Consider the following 26,924-nt stretch of genomic DNA (forward strand, 5'->3'; position numbering starts at 1 on the left):
CCTAAAAGGTACTAGATTTGCGAGGCCAGTATAGATAAATTAAGGTTACAATTTTTGTACCAATATTTGTTTTCCAAATGATTACTGCTCTATAGAAACTGTACATTATTGTGGGATGTATCATTTTCACTGTTTCATGAATTCTCCATCTTGTGCCCATGACGTGGAGCCATGGCATCGAGCTCCCGTTGATACATGCACTCAACCCACCGTGAATCAGTCTCAGCTGTCAATCATGATTTTGATGATTTTGATTTGACCATTATGATCATTATGATCATCAAATAACTAATTAAAACCAAAACTTAGAAACATGAACACTTCAACAAACATCAGTGTGACAAGAACTACATAAAATGACAGAAACCATCTTTGAGAATACATTTATTTGACGTGTAGCATGCTTAGATCTTTACTTTGGTCCAGGTTCCATCTGCTAACATGGAGGAGGCTGGGTTTATGACCTATACTGCAGCCAGCCACTAGGGGGGGGGAATCAAGACACTTGGGCTTCACTTTCATCTTGACACGCTCTCTGGTCTCTACTGAACTGCTCTCTGGTGGACAAACTGTTTAATATCAACATGCTTTTTTGTTACTTCCTTTACTGAGCAAGACGTGTTAACGCTACACCTGTCGATATTTCTTTTTTTAAATGGTTAGTGGAAAACTCTTTCCTGTTTCCAACTAACAATAAATCTGTTAACAATGCCAGGTCCATAAAGACATTTTTTTGATCTGGCCTGTTGGTCTGGACAGAGCCCTGACCAAAGCCTCATCCAGCAGCCCTGGGGTGAACTGAAAATGCAGGGCCAGACTGCATCACTCAAGATTACTTACTGCAACTCTCACAAATACCGGAGGCAGATTGAAGCATGTCGGTTTGGAATGACACATTCGACATACTTTTGGTCTGCACTGAGCGGGACAAACTTTCCATCACCCTCTGGTGGACTAACTATGGCACGACTATGCTGGAATTTCATGTTAAAGCAACATTATGCAACTTTTTGATCATGAAACAGCAGCTTGATTAAAACGATATTGATGCTTCACTGACTTGGAATACGGAGAAGTTTCCTCTTTCATGCCCACTTCTCACCCCGAACGTTTGTTGTTGCTCGATGTAACTTTGGTGAATGGCTACGATCTCCTTTGAGAAGTGTGGACCTGACTGATAGTCGCAGCTTCAATCATTAGAATCAGGTCCAGCAAGTTCAAGAGTAATGCTGAACTGTGGATCAGTCAAAAAGACTTAGAGGTCAGTAAATACCAGTGTTCATCTGGAAACTTAAAATACGAGGAATTCTAAACAGATTTTGGTGTCGATTTTTGGTTTAGATTGGCAGCTCCACTGGTTCAGGAAGCCGGGGATTATGGGTAATATCCACTGTTCAGTTGTGCTTCAGAGGGACTATGCAGTCAGAGCTACAGTCAACACAGTTATACACCTTTCTTTTTTTTCCTCTACATGAAAACTACTTCACCACCTGTGGCTGCAGAGGGTGCTGTTGCTCAGTACAAGTTACATAGTGTTGCTTTAATTATGGGACAACATGAGCGGTGATACTGAAATATCTCATACAAGATCTGTCAAGTTCCGAGTAAACAAACACACATATAGTGCATTGACACTGAACCTGCATACACGTAGACCCTCATGGACAAACTTAATATACACAGATGCGTTACAGAAGAGACGGAGATAAAATGGTGAGCACTGACCCTGTTTGTCCCAGAGAACATTTCAAGGGCAAACCTGTTGATGCGAGCTGCAGCAGGACAGACAAGAGACGGAGCGTAACAGGAGAAACAAGGATGAGCTGACAAACAAATGGGTCTCAGGGAGGCGTGAGGAGCAGTGATGTGTTACACGGTGATGGCTACAAAAGAGGCTGTATACGTTGAGAGTTGTAGGGCGGCCGGCGCTCCAACGGCGGAGGGAGGGGAAATAAACGGGGAGGGGCGGAGGGAGGACGGCGGAGAGGAGGGGAGGGAGAATGAGAGGATAAATCCTTACTACATAATGATTAGAGCTCACAAGCCCTTCCTGTGACACAGAGTGTAGGAGTCAGGATTACAGCCGGCCAGCGCAGACAGAGTGAAAGCTCTGCTGATGAGGGATGGAGGGGCACAGGTAGGAGAAGACAGAGAAGAGACAAGTGGGACTAGAGCAGTTCACTAAAGACTGAAAGACGCAAACAAGGTGTGTTTCCAGGGAGGGGGGAGGGGGCGGATCCCCTTTTTTTTTTTGGAAGGTATTTTCAAACTCCAGCGGCCGACTCACATCTGTCCCCTTGCTCTGACCATCTGTCGCAGGCCCCTGAAAGCCTCGTCCCGGGCAGCTGGATCAGTTCTTCCGAGTCTTAGTTTGATGGAGCAGCCGCGAGAGTGCTGCTCATACCAGAGGAGGAGGAGGAAGAATGGAGGCTGGGAAATGAAGACTTAAGGGTCACCCTGCAGGATCTGTGATAGATGGGGAGTCACAGTGTGGACAGGTGTCTCGGGGAAAAGATGGAGGACGTCTGCGTCTTCATGAACTGGGCAGTGAGAGGGGACAAGACTGAGGAGTTGGACGTTGAGGATTTGTTTTGTGCTGATATTTAGAGCGTGGTGTAAGTTTCTGGCGGCTTTTGGAGCTTTCCCGAAATCTCATTCTCCGGCCAAGACAGGAATTATCATCTTCCCCAGAGGTGGGCAGCTTCTGAACATCCTTAAAAAGGCACTTGCTTGACAGACAAATATGCACGCTCACAGATTTCCACTCAAAGCATTCTGGGACATCTTACCTGAAAAGCCTCTACTCAGGTAGATGTCTAAACTTTTAACTCTAACCTGGAACATTCAGCCAAGAGAACAAGAGCAACTGCGGACGATTTGTTATTTTGTTTCCTTGCTCCTTTACCTAATTCTTCTCCTCCGGCACCTGCTCGATTCGATCCCCCTCCATCACTCCGTCAATTCTCCTCCTCCTCCTCTTCCTGCTCCTCTTCTCCACCTCCCCCTCCTCAGCCTTTTTACCAGCGAGTGATAATGTGACCTTCTGCCAAAGTGCTGGAAAGCATGCCACCGTCGCAGCGGGCTCCTCTGTTGCTGCTACTGAAATAGACTCAAACAAGTGCGGGGAGAGGAAGAGGAAAGGAGGAGGGAGAACACGAAGAAGGGAGAGGGAAGAGAAGAAGAGGGCCAAGGGGGAGAGAAAGGAGAGAAGGGGGGGAGAAAAAAGAAAAAGAGGAACAGGACAGCTGAAGCTGTAGACACGGGATGAGTGGTGCTGAGCCCGGGCTGGATGTGGATTGCCATCACAGGTAACGAATCCCCCTCGTCTACCACTTAGTGCTGCACTTCCATGTGTCATCATCTCATTCATCACATCATTCACCTGTCTGCTCACAGCTCTGAAATGTTCTTTTTCACTTTGAGGGATGAGTGGGATCGAGGGTGAAATGTTTCTGCTTCTTTGGAGACTACTTGGTTTGGAGGTGTTGTTGTATTTTTGAGTAGCTTCCCCCCTTCGCTGTCCTCCTCCTCCTCCTCCACCCCTGTCAGCAGAGGAATTATCAGAGCGCAGAGGATCGGATCAGAAGCAGGACTCGACAGGATGCTCGAGCAGCGGCATCAGGCAGCACGCGGTGTTTGGCTTTTGTGGCTGTCGTAGGTGAGCGCGGTGTCTGTAACTGTTGCTTTAACTCGCCGAGCTAACTCGAGGGTGGGGGGGGTGTTAAGCTGAGCAGATCGATGCGACATTGTAAACAGTTAGAGAGGGGCTTTGATACCTGCTGCCCATCAGACCTGGGATGCTGTTGCTGCTGCTGCTGCTGCTGCTGCTGCTGCTGCTGCTGCTGCTGCTGCTGCTGCTGCTGTTGTGGCTGCAGGGGGAAATTGAACTGCCATTGAAGAGTGACTTTTGAGGATGTGAGAGAATGAGAGGCTGCTGTAATTACTGAAGGATCCGTTCTGGCACTTTAGCTCCATGAATAGAGAACAGGTTGTTTCTTCCTTTCTGTTTCCTTTTTTGAGGCATGAGAATGAGACCTGAATTGGTAAATTGGAAGCACGATTCAGTGTGAGATAAAAAAGATGTTCTAAGTGAAAGAAAGTGCCCACGTCATAAATTGCTCATATCGATGGCTTCCCAAAAGATGAAGGACCTTTGGAATTAACCCTGAAAATACAATCACACATGAGGCACACAGGAAACAAGGGCAACGGTGCCACACGATTTCTTAATGAAAATCAGAAGCTACAAAATGTAATATTGTGTATGGGCAGTTGCTTATCGCTTGTTCATTTACAGTTTGTGTTTGAGTGTGGAAACTGCTTTAATGACAGAGAGGTCACACACCAGAGGAAGGTCTGTACGTTTGATTGGCTCGAAAGAGAAGCGACAGTGATGCAGTGAGACGAGGAATCCACCGGGACGTCCCAACATCACTTTCCTACCCCTGTGGTCATCGTCCAATATTTGATTAACTCAAAGTGCCCTTGGGTCCCTTTGAAAGGTGCTATAAAAATTGTAATAATTATTATTATTATAACTCTAATTATAGAAAACATTTATTGCGCATAAATATACAGAATGATCTATGGGTACATTTCAAGACCCAGATCAATGATGTCTGATTTGTTTTACAACCAAAACTCTTTATAAAGTCTGTAATCATTGCTGGATTTATTTAAATCCCCCTGATCATATTAAAGAGTCAGTTCACCCAAATAAAAAGCAAAACAAAAATAAACATTCTCAGTTGTCTATAGACCTAAAAAATGCTCCTAAAAAATATTCAAATAAAACCAATCTACTTACTGCCCCTTGTCAATTCACAATTGTTATTCAAAAGTTGAATACATATAGTTAATCATATTTTAGAGGCTTCAGGCAAATCACAAGAAAAATCGGGGCCAAAATCTGGAAAACAAAAACATCAGTTTGTGTTTGTTGTCTTTTCCACTTTCTTCCCCCATCAATCATCTCAGGACCCTGGAACAATTTATTTAGGTACCCTCCCTCATCCCTTTTTTTGGTTGTAATCTTCCTCCACCACAGGTAGAGGTTTAACCATGTGCAGGTTAAACATGCCTTTCCTCCAGTGGCTTCACTCCAGAGTGAATAGGAGTGCAGGATGAGACAGTGTGGTCCCAGTTAGGCAGGTGAAAAATGGCTCTTCATTATGTTATGTCAACCATATCCTAGTTTCAGTAATTGGATGTAGCAGCGTGGATGTGAGTGCAATGTGAACGCCCATAAGTGTGTGCACGTGCATGCGTGTGACAAGGCAGCATGTGACGGGGAGAACCGATGCAATCTCTCTCTCTCTCACACACGCACACAAACACACACACACACACAAACCGATTGTCACACCAACATGATGAAGGAATCTGTTACTCGGGGGGAGGGAGGAGCTTGATCAATAACACAGCTGATACGTTCAGTGATTAAGCAGATTTGTTTTGTTTTAACCAGATGTTCAACTAATCCCATCCCCTCCCCACTGCCATCACACACACACACACACACACACACACACACACACACACACACACACAATCTTGTCTTTCTGTAGTTCTGAGGTCCCTCATTGATATAATGCATTCCCTAGCCCCTTACCTTTACCCTAACCATCACAAATAAATGTTTTACCCTAATCCTAATCCTTATTCTAACCTAGAACTATTTCTAACAATTTCTTCCAACAGCCCTTTGAAGTTCTAATGACTGACCAAAGTGTCCTAACAACTTCAGAACATCCTCACATTGCCAAAGTATGCTCCTCACATCAAAATGTCCCCACAATGTCAAACTTTCTCCACGAAGTCGAAATATCTTCTTAATGTACACACAACTTTAAAATGTCCTCACAATATCAAAATGTCTTTACAATGTTAAAATGGCCTCATAACAGCAAAATGTCCTCACAATGTCAGAATGTCCTCATGACATCAAAAAATATCTTCACAACATACAATGTTCTACACAATGTCAAAATATTTTAACAATGTCAAATCATCCTCAAAGCTTCAAAATGTCCTCACAACCTCAAAATGTAAAATATATGTAAAAATGTCCTCAAAATGGCAAAGTCTCTTCTCAGCATAAACATTTCTTCACATCTTCACAATTTACTTAAAGCATCACAATTTTTTCACAACATCAAAGCGTTCTAACAATGTCAAAATGTCTTTACAATGTTAAAATGTCCTGACATCATCAAAATGTTCTAACAATTTCCAAATGTCCTCACAATGTAAAAATGGCCTTGTCTAAATGTCCTCGCAACATCAAAGAGTCCTAACAACATTAAAATGTATTAGCACCTTCAAAACCTTAAGACATCACAATGTTTTCACAACATCAAAACATTCTAACAATGTCAAAATGTCTTTTCAATGTTAAAATGTCAAAATGTCCAAAGGTCAAAAGGTCAAAAGGTCCTCAAAAGGATGGTTTTGAACCAACTTCAGGAAGAAAAGTACATACAGCAGAGGTACTGCAGGGGGGTCGCAAAGTTTTTGGTTGATTAGACATTTTTTTATATTTTTTTAATTTTTAATTTTTTTCCCCACAAAATTAAATGTCTTTAAATACACATTAACATGAATCCAACATATTGTAGCGAACGGATAAATGGCAGAAGACGTTATCTTTCAGTCAGCAATGCACACATTCAGCGACACACAATAATAAAAACATGAATATATGAACCTGTGTATTACTTGAATAGCTTAGTATTGAATGCACAATAACAGGGTAGCTATGTTTATACATGGCACTAGGCCCAGTTTAATATAAAACACAATTTTATACAATATATATAGTAGGGGGTCCCTGCTCCATCTCTCCATCAGTTTGGGGGTCCTTTGCCTGAAAAACGTTGAAGACCCCTGACATACAGTATTGTAGGTTTATACATGTGAGGACCCTAACTGATCAAATACAAAGAAGAGGTGAGGATAGGACAAAATGTCCTCCCGTTCAAAAGTGTTGTTACACTGAAACACAAACTCTTAACTGCTCGTCTTTCTTATTTAATGTTTATTGAACTTTTACTCTGAGGTGGCTTCAAACTAATTTACACAGTTACAGAATAGTCTTCAGTGTGGCTGCAATTCATTTTAAAGTGACGACCAAGTAGTCAAGTGCAAACTTTGCAAACATATCATGACTCGACAACCAAAAACAGTGCATCATGGAAATACTAGCTTTTACTGTTTATTTAGGCTAATAATGCTACTTGCTAAAAAGAGGTGGCATGTCGTGTGATGATTTACTTTCCCATTTCATGTATTTTCCAGTCACAAGGTTTTCCAACGTTTAGTCCCCTCGTCACGACTAATCCATCGAAAGTGTTAAGCTGCGTTTCCATCTGACCTGTTTAATACGTGTATCAGTAACAGTTTGTCGTATAGGATTACTACTCTTCTTATTGGATACTTTCAAACCTTATAACAGACACTGGACTGCTCAGATCAGCTGTGACATCACATCCAGACAACAGGCTCATGCAGTGGGAGGCACCGCTCGTCTTCATCACTCCATCACTCCTGCCCTACTTACAACCACTTCTCTTCTTTTTGCTCACAAGTCAAACCAAACAGTGAATCTACAGAATATTCAGAACCCGCTGATCTGTTGATCTTTAATCATTCTGTGTCAGACATTTGTTCCATCGACAAAATATTTAAATTACTCCTTAACAAGAAGTGCTGAAAAATGCATCTCATCTAATTTCAGGACAGAATTCAGAGTGACAAGTATGTGCTGCCAACACTCATTAGGTTACTTCCTGTTGTTGTTTCACAATAAAATTGGAATAATTCAAGTAGAAACTAAATATATCCAAACATTTGACACATTAACAACTGTCAATCTGGTGAAGCTGAGGAAAATCTGATTATCAAGGACTAGTCAACAACCGCCCAGACACACACACACACACACACACACACACACACAAACACACAAACTCATAGGTATGATAACTAACTGATGCAGTGTTTGCACTCTCTTAGTCGTGGTTTTAGTTTAGTGACTTAGTCGACACGTAACACGAACACAGTGATCGCATCTTCAATTTCCTTTTTCTGTTAAAAAAACTGCATCAATCTGATGTATCATTGTTGAGGAGTAAGATGCACTTAGGGTCGGTTAATTGCATTTCATCTCCCTCCTTTCCCCTCCCACATCATACACTTAATGTTTCTCGATATTCCTCTATATTACTAGGCTTATGCTTGTATACGTATATGTTATACTTTTATACTTTTATAACTATATTTGAACAATAACATGATTGTTACTGTTTGTTATGCTTCTGTCTGTCACAGGAAGTGATGTATTTGACTTTTAATATTATATTTTTATGCTTAAAATAGTTAGACTGTCTAAGGAAACCTGCTCTGTAGTAGCATGTGAGTCTGCAGTGTCCTAGCGTGTGTGTGTGTGTGTGTGTGTGTGTGTGTGTGTGTGTGTGTGTGTGTGTGTGTGCATGTGCGTTTGCGTTTGCAGCCTGCAGGCAAACTGAAACGACCTCTGGGTTTGTATCCCAGGGTTAGCGGCTGCTTTGTCAGCTGTCCAGCTCTTCCGCGAACACTTAGCGCCGATCTGCTTAATCAAATGTTAAAGACGTCAGACCTCACGCCATCTTCACTGTCTCTAGGAGGATGAGAGATGACAGGACGCAGGAAACACAGATGGATGGAGATGGAGGGAAACTAGAGATAGGAGAACTGGCCAAAACGATTTTAAAAATACAGGGCAATGCATGTATTACAGACAACAATTTCAAATGTATTGTGTGTTGACTGACAGCCAGTCACAGGCATCCGAGGCAGTAAAACATTTACTGCAGAGGAGGGACGGAGGCTTCAGGATATCGGAGCAATCTATCCAAGGTCATGAGAGAGGAGGAGTAGTAAATTCCAATCTGAATCAGGCAATGCTGCATCACCACATGATCCCTTTCCCGCCAAATTTATAGAGACCTGACAGGCCACTTTTAAAGGGTCAAGCACGGATCCATGTTGGGATAGAGCAGGAGCAGAGGTCCCTGAGGGGTGCTCTCATACTACGCAGGCTAACTGATGAGATCCTAAAGTCGGGGCAGAGGGAGTGTGGCGGGCTGCGGTGCCTCTCTCTCCCGGAGTTTATGGCTGGGCTCACGGGCACAGCAGAGACTCCAGGGCCATTTATATTCATGGCGCAGCGCCGCTTGCGCCTCATCTAACGTCCTGTCCCTGTTGAGAGGGAAAACAGACACACCGTAGGCTGGGGGGGGGGGAGGCATCTTCTCTCATTCCTTGTCATTCTTCTGCCTCTTGTGGATGCAGATACCAACCCGAGTGCTTTTGTGCATGTGCGGCGCCGGTGGGTTGCATATGCAATTCGTAATACAGGAAATTGATTAGCCTAATTGGGTTCTATTCACAGCCACATGTGTGACGCTTAATTTTTCACAATTAGCCCTGAGCGGTGACACAGCGGGGAGCGTCTCCATGAAGGATGATGACAATGATAACCTTAGAGCCGAAGCCTGCAAAGTGGAGGGGGCGCCGAGACTCCTGTCAGGGTCCAAACAGAAGGAGCAGTTCGACTTTGCGAGATGAATTTTAAGGAATCAGGCCGGATACTGTGCACTACAGTGTAACAGAAAGTGACACACGGCGTCATGGTGGCTCAGGTGGCAGTGAGCCTGTGATCGTGACGTGGTTTTATTCTGGTTCCGTCTCCTTGCTCCCTTTTCCGTTGCTCTTGTTGCTCTGCTGTCACCAAACAAACACAACCAAACTGCTCAACAGATCTAGGGAAGCACTCAAACTTTCAGCATCAGGTTCTTACAAGTGGCATAAACATGCATCTCAGAGGATGAAGAATCGTTTTCCCTTTCCTGGAGACAATTATTTATTACAGAGAAAAAATCAATCTTTCATCTGCAGAGAAAACTATAAAAGCCAGTTGTTTATGCCATGCTCTGATTGCTTTCTATTGAGCAGTTTTACATGTTGTAGCTGCCCTTAGAAGAACTGGGCTGGCAAACCATGAGCCTGGTCAGTCAACCAGCCAATCAAATCGGTTTTGTGTTTTACAAAACAAACCTCCATGAACTTAATACTTTCTCCTTCTCTTTTTTTGTGTGTCTTCTTTATATAAATGACCCTCATCAAGATATGTGTTCCTGCTCCAAGCTGAATTAATAAATACTCCTCAAGTAAACATCAAATTAAATGACCCTGGGATGTGAAATGGGTCACTCACACAGAATTATTACCATAGCTGCTCCACAGAGTGTTTTGGCTGCAGCTCCCTCTCTGTAGCAGCGAGCAGCCGACAGTTAGACACTGGCTGGTGAACGTAGCAGAGCATTTAGCAGCTAAAGAGCCTGATATTTCTCTCATGAGCTCTCAGCTGGTGGACACGAATGCAACTCGAATTGGGTGATAAGGTTGCTGAATGGGAAGGTCGGCAGCTGCCATAATAACCTTACCCATTTGTGAGAAGTCAAAGTCATTTTATGTTTTTTTCTGCCCCCTTGTGGTCAGAAAATACTGGATATAGCTTATGGTGCGGAGACTACTGAAAAGTTGTTGCCTTCATAAACATAACAGCACACAATGGTAGGATAGTACCTCTTTTTTTTCTGCGTTTGTTTATTTGTTTGTTTGTTTGTTTGTTAGCAGGATTACACTAAAACTACTGGATCGATTACCACGAAATTTTGTTTTTTGGGGCGGATCCAGGATTCTTTTACTTTATTTGAAATTGAAAGACAGGGCGTGTTACACATTTTTTGTGGATTCCTCAAATTCATTTAGGGGGCCGATATCATGAGTAAGTACAATTTGGTGCAGATCTAAATACAAACAGACACATACAGTGAATGTAAATGTGGTTTCATAATGGGAGTGTTGGGCCTTGGCAGAGTTATGTGTTAGCAGGATTTTGCAAAAACTAAATTTCCACCAAAGATGGAGGAGGGACGGGACCTGGAAAGAAACCAGTTTTAGTGTGAATGCATATTAAAGGAACGAGCCAGGAATAATTTTTTCAGATTTCAACATTTTCATTAATTTTTCAGGGAATAAAGCATTGAGCTTGATTTTTTTATTTTTTCAATCAGGCATTTAGCAGGCGTATCCAAATAAAAAATCAGAATCTCACAGATTTTTTTCAGCCAGTCTACAGTAAAAATAGATCTAGAAACCTACTAATGTGATGAATGTGTAGCTGAGATAATGTGGATTCAGGATGGTAAAAACAGCTTTGACGTATTTTAAAAGTGCAAACAAACAAATATGACATATTTGTGGGCAGCAACACAAACTGTTGACGGGTTCTCTGGATTATCTTGATTCACAAGACACTGTTCCTGCGCCATTATGTTTTTCAAACCGCAATTTTCTAATGGAATCTGTTTCAAATGTTTAATGGTATTTGAAAACGTCAGCACATATCTGCATCATGCAGACGCCACTGAGAACAGGAGAGAAAATGAGCTTTTTAATTGTGTATATGACTTGGGAGAACTGGTCCTTTAAACTTATTGTAGTTTTGTTTATTTTACACATCCCTGAGCAGAAATATCCTCAGTGCAGTTAAGAATCACAAGACAGCACACATACGCACATAGATTAAAACCAAAGTGGTATACTCATATGTGGATTAGAGCATGTGTACATGTGTGTGTGTATGTCAGAGGTCAGCAGTATGTGTAGGCAGCCACCGAGTCAACTGTGAGAGCAGGCTGGTGACAGCTGGACCGGCGGCAGGGGTGGAGAGAGGGTGGGTGGGGGTCTGGTTCTGCACGGGAAGCCACGGTTTCAGCTTAACCACGGTCTTACACTGATCCCTGCTCCAAATACAGACACACATGAGGCTGAACGCAGGGGCCGCCAAAGGCTGACGAAGGGCGATTCCACCGCCCTCCGTGTAACCTGCCACACCCAATTTTACAGGTCAGGCGTCAGGGTCGAAGTAGGAATATAAATATCAATGAACCGTGTCAACGGCCCTGAGCCCCAGGTAAACATCCATCCATGTGTTATTGCAAAATGGATTACATTCACAGCAGCATTGTAATCTGCAGCCTCCAAAAGATTATTACCCTCCAAACACTTGCACATACAATCTGTTCAATCTCGCTGCATGGTGCGCTGACAAAGCAAACGCCGTCTGATTGAGTGTCACACTCGGAATTAATGTGATAAAGCAAAGAGGAGAGATGTATATCAAACATCTGTGCAATGGCCAGCCAGCACATGGCTCTGTGTCCTTGGAGAGAGAAGAAAATCAAATGTTTTGGTATTTTGGAGTAAAGGATGATCTTGTTTGAACTGAATTGATCCATTCACTGCCGTTATCAAACTACCCACGCTTCATCTCATGTTCCCATGTGAAGACTCAAGCTGTGAGACGTGAGCAAGGTTAGACCATATATGCTGGGGAGGGAGCTTCAGCAATCTGTGAGGCTTCAAAGCCAGAACTGTAATAAAACACAACTACACAGCTTTCCATCTGCTGTGGCATTTAAAACTTGCTGATCGCGGCCCATCTGATACTATAGAGTCAGAAAATCCAACTGCTCTGTTCAGCTCCACTTCCCTCCTGAATATTTAAATCCTTTAATGCACGGAGACACGAGCCAGAGCCACAACACTCCTCGATTGATTCCTGCTTCATCTGAACATTTACAAGACATTTCAGGAGCCTCCGCTCGTATTCACACACAACAGTAAAGATCCTGTCAGATTTATAGGGATTTCGCGCAGACATTTTTTTATCCCGTGGCATATCGATCACTGGTCATGTCTAGTTAATATAGAAGCATACATGTCTTTAATATGTCTTGAGTGCCATTGGTAAGTGAATGCAAGGAGGCGTGTGACAGAAACTAATATCACTGAGTGAATATGTTTGACGTGCCTCTGTCTCCAGGGGTCAGCGGCGGCAGATAAATCACAGGTGTTTGAACCATGACGCCTCCGATATGGTTTCCCTTTGGGTGCACCGGAGAGGGGAACAGCTGCAGGACACTGACTTGGTTTTATACTTTTTCATATGACAGCGTGAGGGTGCCATTTATCACAAGGCCATGATGCAGAAAAGTACATCATAAAGAATGGAGCAGTAAATCAACAGACATGTTTAGAGGTGGGGAAACAGGGCGCACTCACAAGTCAGTCACAGCAGGGGTTACAAGTCCTGAGATGTGACCTTCAGAGAAAACAGCAATGGAAGGAAAATGACACGGATGTCTGACACACGCTTTGTTTCCACCTGAAAAAATACAAACATCATTATATTCTGCAGTGAGATTTAGCAATAGAATTCAGCGTAAATGCGTTACTGTATTATAAATTACAGCACAATGGATTTATCAGTTGCATATTGGTATTAGCCTTTATGTTTACCAAATATGAATACTTTTGTTTTAAAGAACAACCCATAGAGAAAATGTGTGCATTTATGTTTATATTACTTTAAATTGTTTATTTTTCAATCAAATTGTTTCAGTGAAATAATTTGTTATTGTTGTACCACCAATCACTGTTTATAAATATAGACGTCACATCTTCAAACCACAGGATGAAAACTAGAGTTATTTCTAGATCGTGACTGGAATTAACACAAATTGTGAGGTTGTGGGATTGTGAGCAAACACAGAGAGCATTAATGTTTGATTGGATATTTGCAAACTTAATGGCGTGACTGCGAGAGTTGTTTGTGCACTCTGTAGCGGTCCCTGCAGGGAGATTTGCTAAATTCAGCTTTGGATTCAGTGTTTAAATGTCTCAGTGGTTTTAAACAAGATGCCAACATGCAGCTGAATGTGACTGCTATTTACAGATAAATGGTTTAAGACACGTTTTACTGACGGTCACTTGTAGAGGTACTTAAAATCATAAAGCATGTAGCTGTTTAATGGACTGAGGAGCCCTATTGTGATCATACATTAAATACAGTGATGTCCCCCTGTCTGATTTTTATCCAGTATTTCCTAAATCACAGGGTTTTGTCCTGTTGCCATTTCAGATCATCTCAGACTCAGACATTGACAGGTGGTAACTAACAGGACACTTCAGTTCCGATACATATACAATCGTCACAGAAATGGAAACACTTTAAATTAAACTCCAAATTATCCATTCTATGATATAGTTGAAAGACATTTGTTAGGGTTAGGGTTAAGCCTATTATTCGAATAAATAATACAAATATTTATTCGATTCTGATCCTTTTTTCCGAAGCCGCATCAAATTTCCCCTGTTCATAGAAGGCAGCGCACAAAACATGCCAGACTTTTTTCATCTCTGCCTTAAATTTTGAGAACTTCACAATGGGGAAGAGAACGAAATCCGGCCCCCGTGATCTGGATCTGCACAAAAAATTAATACCATTCCTCATCCTTCATGGTAAGTTTCATGTTAATCCATCCAGTAGTTTTTGTGTAATCCTGCTAAAGGTCAAACAAACAAATAACTAGAATGTCACTCGGCAGAGCATATAACTCTGCCAAAGCTCAGCAGTCCCCAGATTTTTATTTGGATCTGCACCAAATTGCGCACACTCATAAATATTAGTCCCATAAAGATGTCTGAATTTTTTATTTTTTTTTTATCAAGTCTCTGAAATTTCAAGGAAATTGTTGAAACACGGCCTATTTACCAATGTTAAAGAAAATGTAAAAAATACTAGATCTGCCCCCTGATCTGGATCCGCTCCAAGATTTAATGAGTTCTTCCTTGACTCATGCCCCGCTGTAATGACATGTAATGAGAATCTGTTTTGTGTAATCCTGTTCACTAACAAACACACATGAAAACATAACCTCCTTGGCAGCGGTAGCCCAGTTGTACCTTGAGGTGAATGTTAATAAGGCTCACTTAGTATTAGCATTTCAAATGGCTCCTTCAATGGGCCCCACAACACTCACTTTGACTTCTACCAAAGCCAAGGAGGTTATGTTTTTACCCCTGTCAATTTGTTTGTTTGTTATATTTTTTTTAATCTTTTTTGGAAATAAGATTGCACAAAAACCACTGAACGGATTTCCACAAAACTTGATAGAAGGATTAGACATGGGCCAAGAGAGAACTCATAAAATTTTGAAATTGGATCCTCACAAAGGGTCGGATCCAGGAATATTTTAATCACTTTTTTTAACAATGTAAAAATTTTTTTTTCTTTTTTTTACAATTCCACTGATTTCACAGAGGATAATTCATGAATCTTGATGAAACTTGGTATTGGTACTTAAGACCAAGGCTGTTTTGGCCATTTTTTCCCTCTGGGCCTCGTCGAATGATACAGTCTAATGTTCGTTGAACTATCGTGATTAAGAAGTCGTCTAGCCCTGTTTATTAACTCCATTTCCATCACTCAGTGCCAGTCCATATGGAGCAGTGCCAGACGCAGCGTCATGAATATAAAGCTTTTGTCTTGATGTGTTTGTCACAGAGCTAACAGGATGTCTGTTGCTTTATTCAGGCTCTGTAGTGGCCTATAAGAAATGTTATAAACGTTTTACAGAGGTCTAGATTTGGCATAGTACATACTTTTTCTATGCGTTGTATTATTATCTAGAGGGAAAAGAGGGTGAGCAAAGTGAAACTCCAAAGTGAGTTCATACGCTTTGACTTCGTAAAACAGTAACAGAAGATGGAGGCGTGATTTCTGTATCGCAAGCAAGAGGCTGAAGAAACAGAGTTCATCTGCAAAACATGCAGCAAAACCTTTTGAGAAAAGAGAAGGGCCACAAATGAATGAGACTTTTCCCGAGGCAGAGACACTGGTGATGATGATGACCAATGGAGGACCAATTGGGACATCTCATGAAGGCTTCAGATTGGACAGTTGAAGGGAGATGGCCCTGTCTCCAGGGTGGAGGTCACTCGGTTTTCTGATACTAAACTGAAATTGAAAACTTTGAAAGCTTACAGGGGATTGGCTAAGATAAGTGTGATTGGATGAAAAGAAAGAATGGGTGGAGCCTAGAGATAGACGGGAACTTTGCATGTGACTTAGAAGGCAAATGGGCTGACCGAACTTTTCATTGGCTTCATTTCACCATTGCAAATACAGCCCAATACTGAGCGAAGCCTGAAACTGCATGTCCACATCTCCGCTTGATAAATTAACGTTTCAACGCTGTGATCCAACATACCAGTGCTGCCAGATGTACGATCTCTATTGTATTTGTATGATAATCATGCTCGTGATGATGAATGTGACCGCACTAGTGAACTTAACACAAGTCTGTCCTGTCTCATGTTTCAAAATAAGAGCCTTGTGCCTTGCCCCTAAATCGCTTTGGAATCTCGACACAGCTTCTTGGTCTTGGTCTGCTTTTATATCGAGTTTTTCTAGTCTTGATGACCACTCACAGCATTTTACAGTACAGGTTATTGCCATTCACCCCGTTCACACATTCATAGAGTGCATCTATGTGCAGTATTTTTTCTATGAGGGGCAATTCAGGGTTCAATTCTTGCCCACGGGCACTAAGGCATGCAAATGGGGGAAGATTTTTTATGTTTGGACAAACGTTTGACACAGTGTACTTTTTATTTTATCCCTTTTTAGAAATGAGCTGTTGTGCAAAACATCATACACAAAAGTGCACTTGAATTTATGTTGTTTGCAAATGTTTTTTTCTATTTTTTGTTTAAAGGACTTTTTGGTATTTTAAGCGCCATTTTTGTTGATTATTGAGCTTGAGCTCTACACAGCAGTAGGTCGACATCACGCAGCTGCTAAAAGTTTATGTGCGATTGTTTGATTTGAATAAATACTGTTGAGTTGAATGTAACTCAACATTTAAATGCTCCCATTTCAAACCTTTAATAAATATAAACAAGAATGGTTTGAGTGCAGGCATGCATTATGTTGCTGAATCATCATATATTTAATATTAAGATACTTATATTTTGTCTCTATAAATATTGCCCAGCTCTATGTGAACTAAAGCTCGCAGGGAAACCACAAAATACTTTGAATACGACACTGAACCTATAACCACACATGCCAACTATGTCAAGCTGTGGCTATTTTTGGACACACATTTGTTTTTTTTTTTGCTCGTCACCTCTTTTTGCTCTCACCGTACTCATGACTCTGATTAATCTACAGATTAGTTTAATGGCTGTGGATTTAAAGAGATCAGCCTGTGTTTTTTTAATCAGAGCTTAGTTAATCATATTCATACAGGTGGAAGCACCACTGGACATGACGGTTGTGTTTATGTGGTGGTAAAAGAATCCTGACTCTTGTAAAGAGGTCAATGTGCCGGTTGTGCTTCCAAGGTCTAGTTATTCAATAGATATTTCAGGATGTTGTTTGTGTTGTGTTGTGTTTATGCTGCTTCTTTGTACAAAGCCCATTTATGTTTTTAGTACCGTTTAGCACGATTATCAGAAAAGGAAAAAAAAACTGATACCGAACGATATCCTCACTGGAGTTTTCTGTTAATTAGCTGCTTCACTCATTTATATAGTTGAATATGATCTCACTTTATTGTCTTGTAATTACAGAGCATTGTGGGTGGGGAGCAGCGCATCGGGATCAGAGGAAGTCATATCAGTAAATTCCTGCACTGTAGAGGTCAATAAAGGTCATAGATCCATAAACGGCTGATTGGGTGTTCTGAGGCTGTGACATCCGAAACTGAGATGCCGTGGAGCGTTTGATTGGTCAGAAGGTTTACTGATAATGACACAGAGGAGGATGAGTTTATCAGCATGTGAGCCACAGATGCAGCTGGCTGCAGCTCCGTGGCTGTGCGTATTGATCATGGAGCAGAGGACGGGACAGGTGCACGTTGTTAAACAGCTGCAGCAGAGGCGTCGTGTCCGGAATATAAAGGCCGTCATTAAACACTGCGCCGATGAGACCTCACTTCTCAGCCAGATGTATTTATCGCTGCGGCCTCACATTAATCAGCCAGATCAGAAATCAGTTAGAGAAGCCGACACCTCGGCTGCAACTCATCCATAGATGGCTTTTTTTATTTTTATGTGGCTTCATAACTCATACAGTCACTATCAGAAAAAGAAGAGGTGGAGACCTTGAGTTTACAGGAGGCATGTATGAGATGAGACTTGAATATACATTGTGTGGAAAATTGGACTGGTTGTAGAAGCAATTGTTATCAGGACACCGCAGGAGAATGGGATTGAATTAGAAATATGGGAAAAGGTAATATAAATACAAAGAATGTGACAGGTTAGAATGTGTTTGGAAAGCTGCAAACATGCAGAATGAAACAAATATGAATTGAAATAAAAAACAATGCATGAGATTACAGTGTGTATATGATCTGTACCGAGTGTGTATTAAAATGTGTTCATATTCTCATCACTGATTCTGCAAAGGCCATACATACTGAGCAGGAAGGGAAATTCTATTCACCTTATCGACAGTATTCAATTTGGAGCAGGAACCATATGTACAGGCTGAACATGCAGATGTGGATATTTGCATTATTACCCGTTCAGTTTACCAAACTGTCCAGGTGTCAGTGTCAGGGAGCTTCCACAGAATGAACCACCAGAAAAATAAATAACGTGACACTGTGATAACAAAAAATTAAAAAAATAAAACCAACCACAGCAGTGATTTTGAATGCTGCACACTGCTTATTCTGTAAAGAAGCTGCTTCCACCGTGTGTCACCCACTAGAGGGGGATAAGCACATCTTAAATGTTAGTCAAACAGTGGTGAAGATAAAGGAATATAAACACTGTCAGTGCTGCTGCTCTGGTAATGGAAGTCTTAGAAACTCTAATCTCTCATTGGATTCATTTCACTACAACAGAACAGTTAATAGGAAAGTGTTTGGTCTGAGGTATTTTGAAGCAATTTCTCAAAACACATCACTTTCCTGTGTTCTCTTTTAATAACACAAATAAATAGACATATGGAGATAGGACTGTTCAGTGTCTGTGTACTTATTATTATTACAATTATTGAATAATCTTCTTATTATTTTCATCATTAACTGTTTAGCCCATAAAATGTCAAAAGGTAGCATTAAAAATATACATCACAGTCCATAGTGTTTTCCTAAAAAATCGTAGATTATAAGATTTAATGCATCATGACAGAAAACAAGTTTCTGTCCCAGTTTGTTTGAAAAATGACTGAAACTGTTAATCGACAATTAAAGTAGATGTGCAATTCTTTTTTTGTCCATCAACTAATCAAATAATGAACTGCTTCTGCTCTACTTCAAACAGTCACAAAACAAAGACTGATGTCCCACACGGTGTAGACTTCCTGTCATCTCCACACAATCTTTTAGTTTAACTTTATTCCAAATATAGAGCCAGACAAAATGTTGTTTCTCAGGGACAAAGGTGCAATATAAGTGCAAATAACTTACAACACTCAATACTTGTGATTTGCATTAGGGAAACAAAAAGCTGGTTCCCACAAAAGTATAATATGTTTAAAAGTTCTGCAAAGTTAAAAGGCCCAAAGTCAGTAGGTGCGTTTGTTTTGGACTTGGTCTGACTGCATGTAACTGACTTGATCCGCCGACGTGATGTGCTGGCAGCTGCAGGGGGGGGGGTGTGAAAAAGACACAGACGTCAAGTCGGACACTTTTTACTTCTCGTAGTGTCAGTGAGACGAGAACAACGACCGGTCGAGCTGCGTTTGATTTTTTCATTGCAGATGAAACAATTGTTAAAATTCCCTGTGTTTTTGAACAAAAGAATACAATGAACAACTAAAATTGTATTTGTATTTAAAATTATACATAAAGTGACCAAGTCATAAGGAGATGAAAATTCATCATATTGTATTGGGAGATAAATAGTGATGACTTTTTTCTTTTTTATAATTACCACATTAGCAACACAAAGGCACACATGAAATACCATAACAGAGACAAAGACAAACCAACACATCTGCAAAGCTAGTAGTTATATATGAAGTGATTATTATATCTACACACAATCATATATGTATATATAACAACCTATAGGCTAATATATATAGTTTTAATTCCGAGGTAAGAGGTGGATATTGTTTTCTGTTTTTGAAATTTTTCAGGTACAAAAAGGGGATTTGGCTTTTAACACCTTACATTTATGGATTCACTGAGCAGAAAACACATCTGAATTCTTAGAATAAAACATAAGACAGGTCATGTGTGTCATTGAAGCCTTCAGCCAATCAGAGCAGAGAAATGATATCCCAGAGGCGACCCCAAGGAGATGCAGCTGGAGGAGAACAACTGCTCGGTCTGACTGCAGCTCACTCCTGCAATGTTATAAGGTCAATTGACCTGGTGCCGTTTTGCAGCGTTGGATGAAGTCGGACAAAAATTCTAACCAGCATGCATTGTGTTAAGACCAGCATGCGTCACGTTAAATCAGCGCTACACAGCGCCGCATCAAGTTAAACATACCTGTGGGTAAAGGGAGCACTTAATCAGGACGTGCTGCAGATTTTCTTTAGTTTTATGTTAAGATACGTCATTAAATACAATGAGGGCATCCAAAGAGATAACCAACAAATAAAACTGAAAGGTCATTTTAGTTGTATTAATGAACATGTCTATTGATTACGTTTTCTAAACAGGAATATGTGATGTGACCAAAATCTCACATCCCGACACAGGTCACTTCAGACCCGTATAGTAATAAATCTTCACTCCTGACTCATACCCTTTCTCCAGTAGCAATGATGTTTTGATGTTCTCGTTGGTCAACTCTCTCCTCGCTGTTTGACAAGATTCTTGGGTAGTTGGTGAAAGAGATCAATCTTGTTCTGTGCCTGTTGTAGGGACCAGTGTGACATAACTACAAAGGGGGCGACAGAAAAGCGAACTCCTCTACTTGCAATAGGAAAAGAGTCAGCTTTTTTTTTACAAATGTTTACAAATCCTGCATATACGCGTTTTTGGTGTAAAAGAGGTATTTTAGACACAAGCTCCCGATTGGTAAGAGTTCTTCTCCAGTTGAGAATTACCAGTTCTGTGTCAAATTCACTCTACTCCAGGTTTGTTTGTGTTTCCTTCATGCACAGTCCCTGCAGCCACGTGGAAGAAATCCAACTCGTGAAAAAATACTGCTGTCAAGTGTGATTGTATGTCCATTCAATGTCCATGACATGTTCATGTCATTCACACAAACATGTATACAGTGCATCTTTGTGCAGCACTTTCTCTATTATACATAACTCAAACACAGCAAACACAGCCACAAGGGGCAAATTGAGGTTCAGTATTTTCAGCACAAGGAATATGTGGGATCAAAGCTCCAACCTTCTGGTTGGTGGAGAACTCAAACTACCTCCTATTTAGTAACACAACAAAATAAACAACACAATAATGTAAAGCGATAGAACTATATATATTATCATACCGCACTGTCCCACTTACGTACAAAATGACACAAAAAGGCAGAAGACAAAGTTCAGATTGACTTTTTGTTTGTTGCAGATAACCAAATTATTTACAGTATATTTCTAAAAATCTCTAATCTGTAATGAACAAAGAACTGAATCAATACTATGTATATGCAGATTAAAACCTTCTGATAAATTGACGACATGTTAGTTGAGCCACTGGATGTTTAGGAAGTGTTTTGATATTCAATTAAATGTTAAGACATAAAAATGGAGATTTGTAAGGAGTTCATGGTAAATGTGTTGTACCAGCAGGTATACATATAATGAGTATTGATTCCATTCACTGGGCCTCAAGGTTTGATATGATATATGCTGAAGCATCATGACACAAACAGCAACCTGTCTCTCGATCACGGCTCAGCATGTAGCACATACCTGCTACAACCAGGTTTCAGAGTCAAATAGACTGTGTGTTATGATCATTCATTTACCTAATAATAGGTTCCCCTTTTCTGAAATCTAAAAATGATCCCCAAAATCAAACTGACTCCACTAGCTCTTGTAGACACAGGAATGTTTTTGGAGGATGAAAAGCTTCTGTCTTTTATGAACCAGTGTAGTTTACAGACACAGGCGTTTTTCTTTTTCCAGAATCTAAACATTATATCAAGGTACAAACTAAAAGCTACTTTTAGCACAAGTAGGTCTCTGTTGTCTTCCTGCCTTTATTTATTAGGCGGCATGCTGACGATCCAAAGCCTTGTCACAAAGTTATTGATGACTCATTCCCTGTTTGGTTTAATTCAATATCCACCACCCTCTGATTCGTCCTCCATGTATCTTCCTCAGTGGATTCCCCGCCTTTATTTAACACATAACACAAGGTCAGAGCTTTTAAGCATTTTGACCACGTACGCTACTCCCCGTCAAAGATATTAACCCTAAACCATTCCACTGCTGTCGCAGCTGAAACATGGCTGATGTCATTGAAAAGAACGTAGCACATGCCCTCTCACGGTGGTGAGCAATCAATTTATAAAATGATTTATGAGGCAGCACCTACCTGGAGAATCACATGTAGGACATAGCGTGTACAGCTTTCCATGCATCTGTGATGTCTTTTATTTGTATTTCAGCGTGTGACATGGAAAACAATTAAATTATAAATATTCTAGGGATGTATTCTAAGTGTTTCTGCTCCTCTACAGCCTGTTGTCTTTCTGCCGGCCTGTTCTGCTTATGATTTCTAAGAGAAGCTCGCGCTCAGTCCCACACAGGAAGTAAAATACAGAGAGTCCTGCGCCGTCACACAGTTACGACGAACCTTGTACAACAGGCAAATCTCTTGATAAGTTTATACACTACAATAAAGCCGTAGGCCATGACGCCATGCAGGGATTACTAAGGGATTACAATATATTCACCCCACTGGGATTCCATCACATGGTGGATCAGATCTCTGTGACAGGGGACCAGTGTGCAGCACTCCCTAAGGGGCGCAAACACGACTGTGACAGATTTGACAAAGAGCCTAAGTCTGTCTGACAGCACAACATAAACCACTGTCTGGCTACCATGTGAATATTAAATGCTACAGGGTTTGACATCGCAGAGCTCTGCCATGGTATTTCTCCTCCGTTACCTTCAGGAATAAAGCAAAGCAATCAGCTTCTTTGGAGAAATTAAAATAGTTTGAGAGTTAGCGGTTGCAACCCGGTGAAAGACTGACGCAATGTTGCACAAAAAGCTTGGATTCGTTCAAAGGCCAACATGGAGATTTCAATTCCTGTGTAAATATAGACATTTTCTGTCAGAATAATTAAACTGTCAGTTTCAAAACGAGAATAGATACAAACCAAAATAATGAGACAATGGATGTGAATTAATCAGCGCAGACAAAACCATGCATGCAGATTAAGTTTGAATGCTTTGCACTGCTGAAAAATTAAGCAACAGCTTCAAAAGTAATGTCACGAGAGAATAATTATAAATCCTCTTCTTCTCCATTTGTTGCATTAAACACTGGACACCATCTGTTGGATTGGACCACAGAATACCACAGCAGCAGGGTGGCAGCTGCCTTCCTAAGACGCAACAGCCTGGCCATAGCCTCACGTTGCACGCGGACACACTCTAAAAATACTTCTCTGGGCTCCGTTAATGGGCTCTTACACTGTCTTAGTTATGGCAGGCATACCAGCACACTGAGATGAAGCTAAAAGGTCATTAATCAAAATAAGCCAGCTCTAAACAAAAGGCACTTGGTTGGCTGGCCAGCTGGGATTACTGAGTATTATCACAACATTTCTGAAAAAGACAATGATTTGTCCTGTGTATGTAACATGTCAATCCCTTCTCCCGACCCCTCCCTCCACTCTGACCCCTCTTCCAGGCAGTAGGTGACTGAGATGGGCTTTCGTCTAGGCTGCTTGAGCGACTCCCCGTGGTGGCCACCACCGCTGCTGCTGCTGCTGTTCTGCACTATCCCCTGCTGTTCAGGCCGGCCGTTTGGGATTCCAACGCCCTCCGTGAACGTGGCGGTGGTGTTCAGCGGCTCGGCCTACCAGACGGAGATTAAGGGGCGGCTAAGCCGGGAAAATTTCTTGGACCTGCCTCTGGAGGTGAACCCCATCACTGTGCTGGTCAATAACACCAACCCTCGGGCGCTGCTCACCCGCATCTGTGACACCCTCTCCACCAACCGTGTGCATGGCGTGGTGTTTGAGGACAATGTTGGCTCTGAGGCTGTGGCACAGATCTTGGACTTCATCTCCACTCAGACAGCTGTGCCCATTGTGGGCATTAGCGGAGGCTCTGCTGTCGTCCTGCCATACAAGGTCAGTGTCGGCGCGGGGTCAGTGATGGGGAGTGGGCATTAAACAGGTTAAGGCTTTAGCCCCACCCATAAATTGTGGGAGCCTCACTGTACATAGTAATTGAAAACTCACCAACCCAAGCATATGGTTTCACAGTTTAACTCCTTGCATGAAATATTCCAAGAAAGTAGATCAAACATTCAAACATCACAGAACAATTGAAAACTTTGTGTTTCCGAGAAATGCACTCTGGGAAGCCAGTTGAGCCGTTTTAACTCTCTTATTCACGATCAACAACTTCTACTGCAGCAAAACCGAAAGCCGTATAAAGTCATGAATATAAGAAATCACAGGATGAGTTCAGATTATCAGCTACTGAGATCCAACCAACAGGCCATGGTTAGGTCAATTTATACATTAACAGGTGCAAGCCAATGGCTGTTCATCATTTCTCACCATCATTCTGGTTTGTAACTGCTTTAAGTTTTCAGCTTTAGGAGACATGTGCATACATGGAGCTACAGAGGCAGGTTGTAATATCTCCAGAATTAGTGGAAACCTGCGGAATACTTTCAAATATAAATATATATAAACACTAATAAACATAAAGATTTGGATGAAGCATGCCCCTCAATTTATCTGAAGGGTCATGTGTACAATATCCATTGCTACTAACTGTCAAACTAGTGTAAAGCAGTATAAAGCCCAGTGAACATGGCACCAAACAACAGAAGCACAACTGACTAAAATTACGGTGAACTTATTTCTTTCACCAAGTTATGATTGGCTCATTTTAAATTTGTATCTTCTTTTCTGTATTGCGTCATTGTGTAAAAACAAGGTGGCTTCTTGTGCGAACATACAGCTAACTGCTAATGCTAACATAATGTACTCTGTTTACAGGAAATCCAACAAAAACAACACAATCCAGCTAGCTGTTGTGCTGACTAATCTGTAGGATTTTAGCCATGGTTTGTTGTTCCTCTTAGTTACTAAGCCTCTGTGTGAGATGCTTCTGTTGGTAAATGTGTCTTTTTAAATGAACAGTACCAATGGTGGCTAGCAGCATTGCTAGTATAGTCATTCTGTGCTGCGTAAAATATGGTTTAAACCATTGTTAAATGTATTCCACCCTGAAAGTTTATCTAATTCAGACTGTATTTAATAACCATGTGCAAAAAAATAATGGTCCACCAACAGACCCCTGATGAACACCGCAAGTAACCCTAACCCTAACCCTTATCTTTTAGAGGATACTATTTAATTCCCATTTTGACTTTTGATGCATTATATATTTTTGGAGGAAATAGTGACGACGAGTAAGACTCTTTTTTCCTAAATCCGTTTGGGTTTGTAGTCCCCTGTCAGCAGTGTCCATTTCAGAAAACATGTTGGATAATCTTGCAATCAGCCTTCTTAAGGTAAATAAAAGAAATGTCAACCAACACCTCCTGCTGCTCATTTACACTCCAACTATATAACTTGATGACAATAACAGCAACTCAATCATAATAAATCAAAGAATAAACACATATGATTGGAAATAAGTGCAATGACAAAGGCTGACAGCTGGTGATTTGAATGACTTTCAGCAGCAATTAGCCAAGGAAAGAAGTTGAGAGCAGTAATGTATACCATTTAGTGAATACATTAAAAGTGACTTACAGAACACTGAGTTCATGAATTATTCATGTGGATGGTCGCAGAGTCCAACTGTAATTATTTGTTACCCACTAGAGAGATACAACGCTATAAAGATTTCATATCACGATTGTACTGAAAAAATGTAAAAACATTTTTGAGATTGAAGACTTTACTGGACCTAGAATGCAGACATTAGACACAGCAGGTACTGCAGAGAAGAATATTTGATCCAATAGCTATACTTACAGTCAATGTTTCAAAGCAGCATGAAGAGACACCCGCCCACCCTCTACAACCACTATAACTCCTCAGCCACAACTGCCCCAACATTAATATTCATATATAACAATCAGTGCATTCAAGTTATGTACCACAGGCACAGAGATGATTTTAGTCCAAGCCGCTTTGAGTCTTCTTCCTCTTCTCCTCAATAATCAACTCCGTCAATTGATTTATGGGACGCTGTCAAAGGTAGTCAACAAGGCGCCGGTGCGCATTCATTTTTCATAGGTATCTCTGAAAGCCGAGAGTTTGATCTTTCTGAAAGTGACAGGACAAAATTTGGTGATAAACTGATTCTTTTCCTCAGGACATTTCTGCTTGTTGATTGACAAGATCAGCACACACGTACCATCATTCTTTCATTCAATAAGGAAACAAGACATTCAGAAAAAGAAGGAAATAACGTTAAAACAAAGACTGGACATTTTAAGCAAAGTTCATCCCACTAAAATTGCTGCTTATTTATGCAGCCATGTCATCTTCAGATCGACACTAATGCCAGCGCAGATCAATCACTTCCTGCTGGCCTGCTTAGTGTGCAGCCAGGGAATAGCTCAATAGCAGTGATCATGGCTGTCACAAACTGGTAAAAAAAAGGCTTAAACTGCACATTAAAAGTTTAAATATGGCTGCATTTAGTTTCATGTTTTTCTGATCTGTCACCTCTATCATCTAGGTGTAGAAATCCAATATGCCTGTTTGGAATAGGTCCATTTTTTGGGCTTGTGGTATTGCTACCTGCAGCTTCTTAAAGAAGAATTCGGCAAGTCACTGTTGGCCTGTTTATTCAAAGTTTATTCATATAGAACGTATTCTGTCACGAACCTCAA

At 41.1% G+C, this 26,924-nt stretch overlaps 1 protein-coding gene across 1 annotated transcript in view; it reads left to right on the forward strand.

Annotated features, from left to right (window-relative positions):
* Positions 1-2,057: 2,057 nt before the first annotated feature.
* The window catches only part of grin2ca (glutamate receptor, ionotropic, N-methyl D-aspartate 2Ca), a 73,832-nt gene continuing 48,965 nt past the window's right edge, over positions 2,058-26,924 (forward strand). The window contains exons 1-2 of the mRNA XM_035179660.2: positions 2,058-3,308; positions 23,745-24,189. Coding sequence (XP_035035551.1) covers positions 23,761-24,189 — 429 coding nt within the window. The 5' untranslated portion in view covers positions 2,058-3,308; positions 23,745-23,760. The remainder of the gene's footprint in view (positions 3,309-23,744; positions 24,190-26,924) is intronic.

Source organism: Hippoglossus stenolepis, chromosome 16, assembly GCF_022539355.2.
Source record: "Hippoglossus stenolepis isolate QCI-W04-F060 chromosome 16, HSTE1.2, whole genome shotgun sequence".
NCBI classification, from domain to species: Eukaryota; Metazoa; Chordata; class Actinopteri; order Pleuronectiformes; family Pleuronectidae; genus Hippoglossus; species Hippoglossus stenolepis.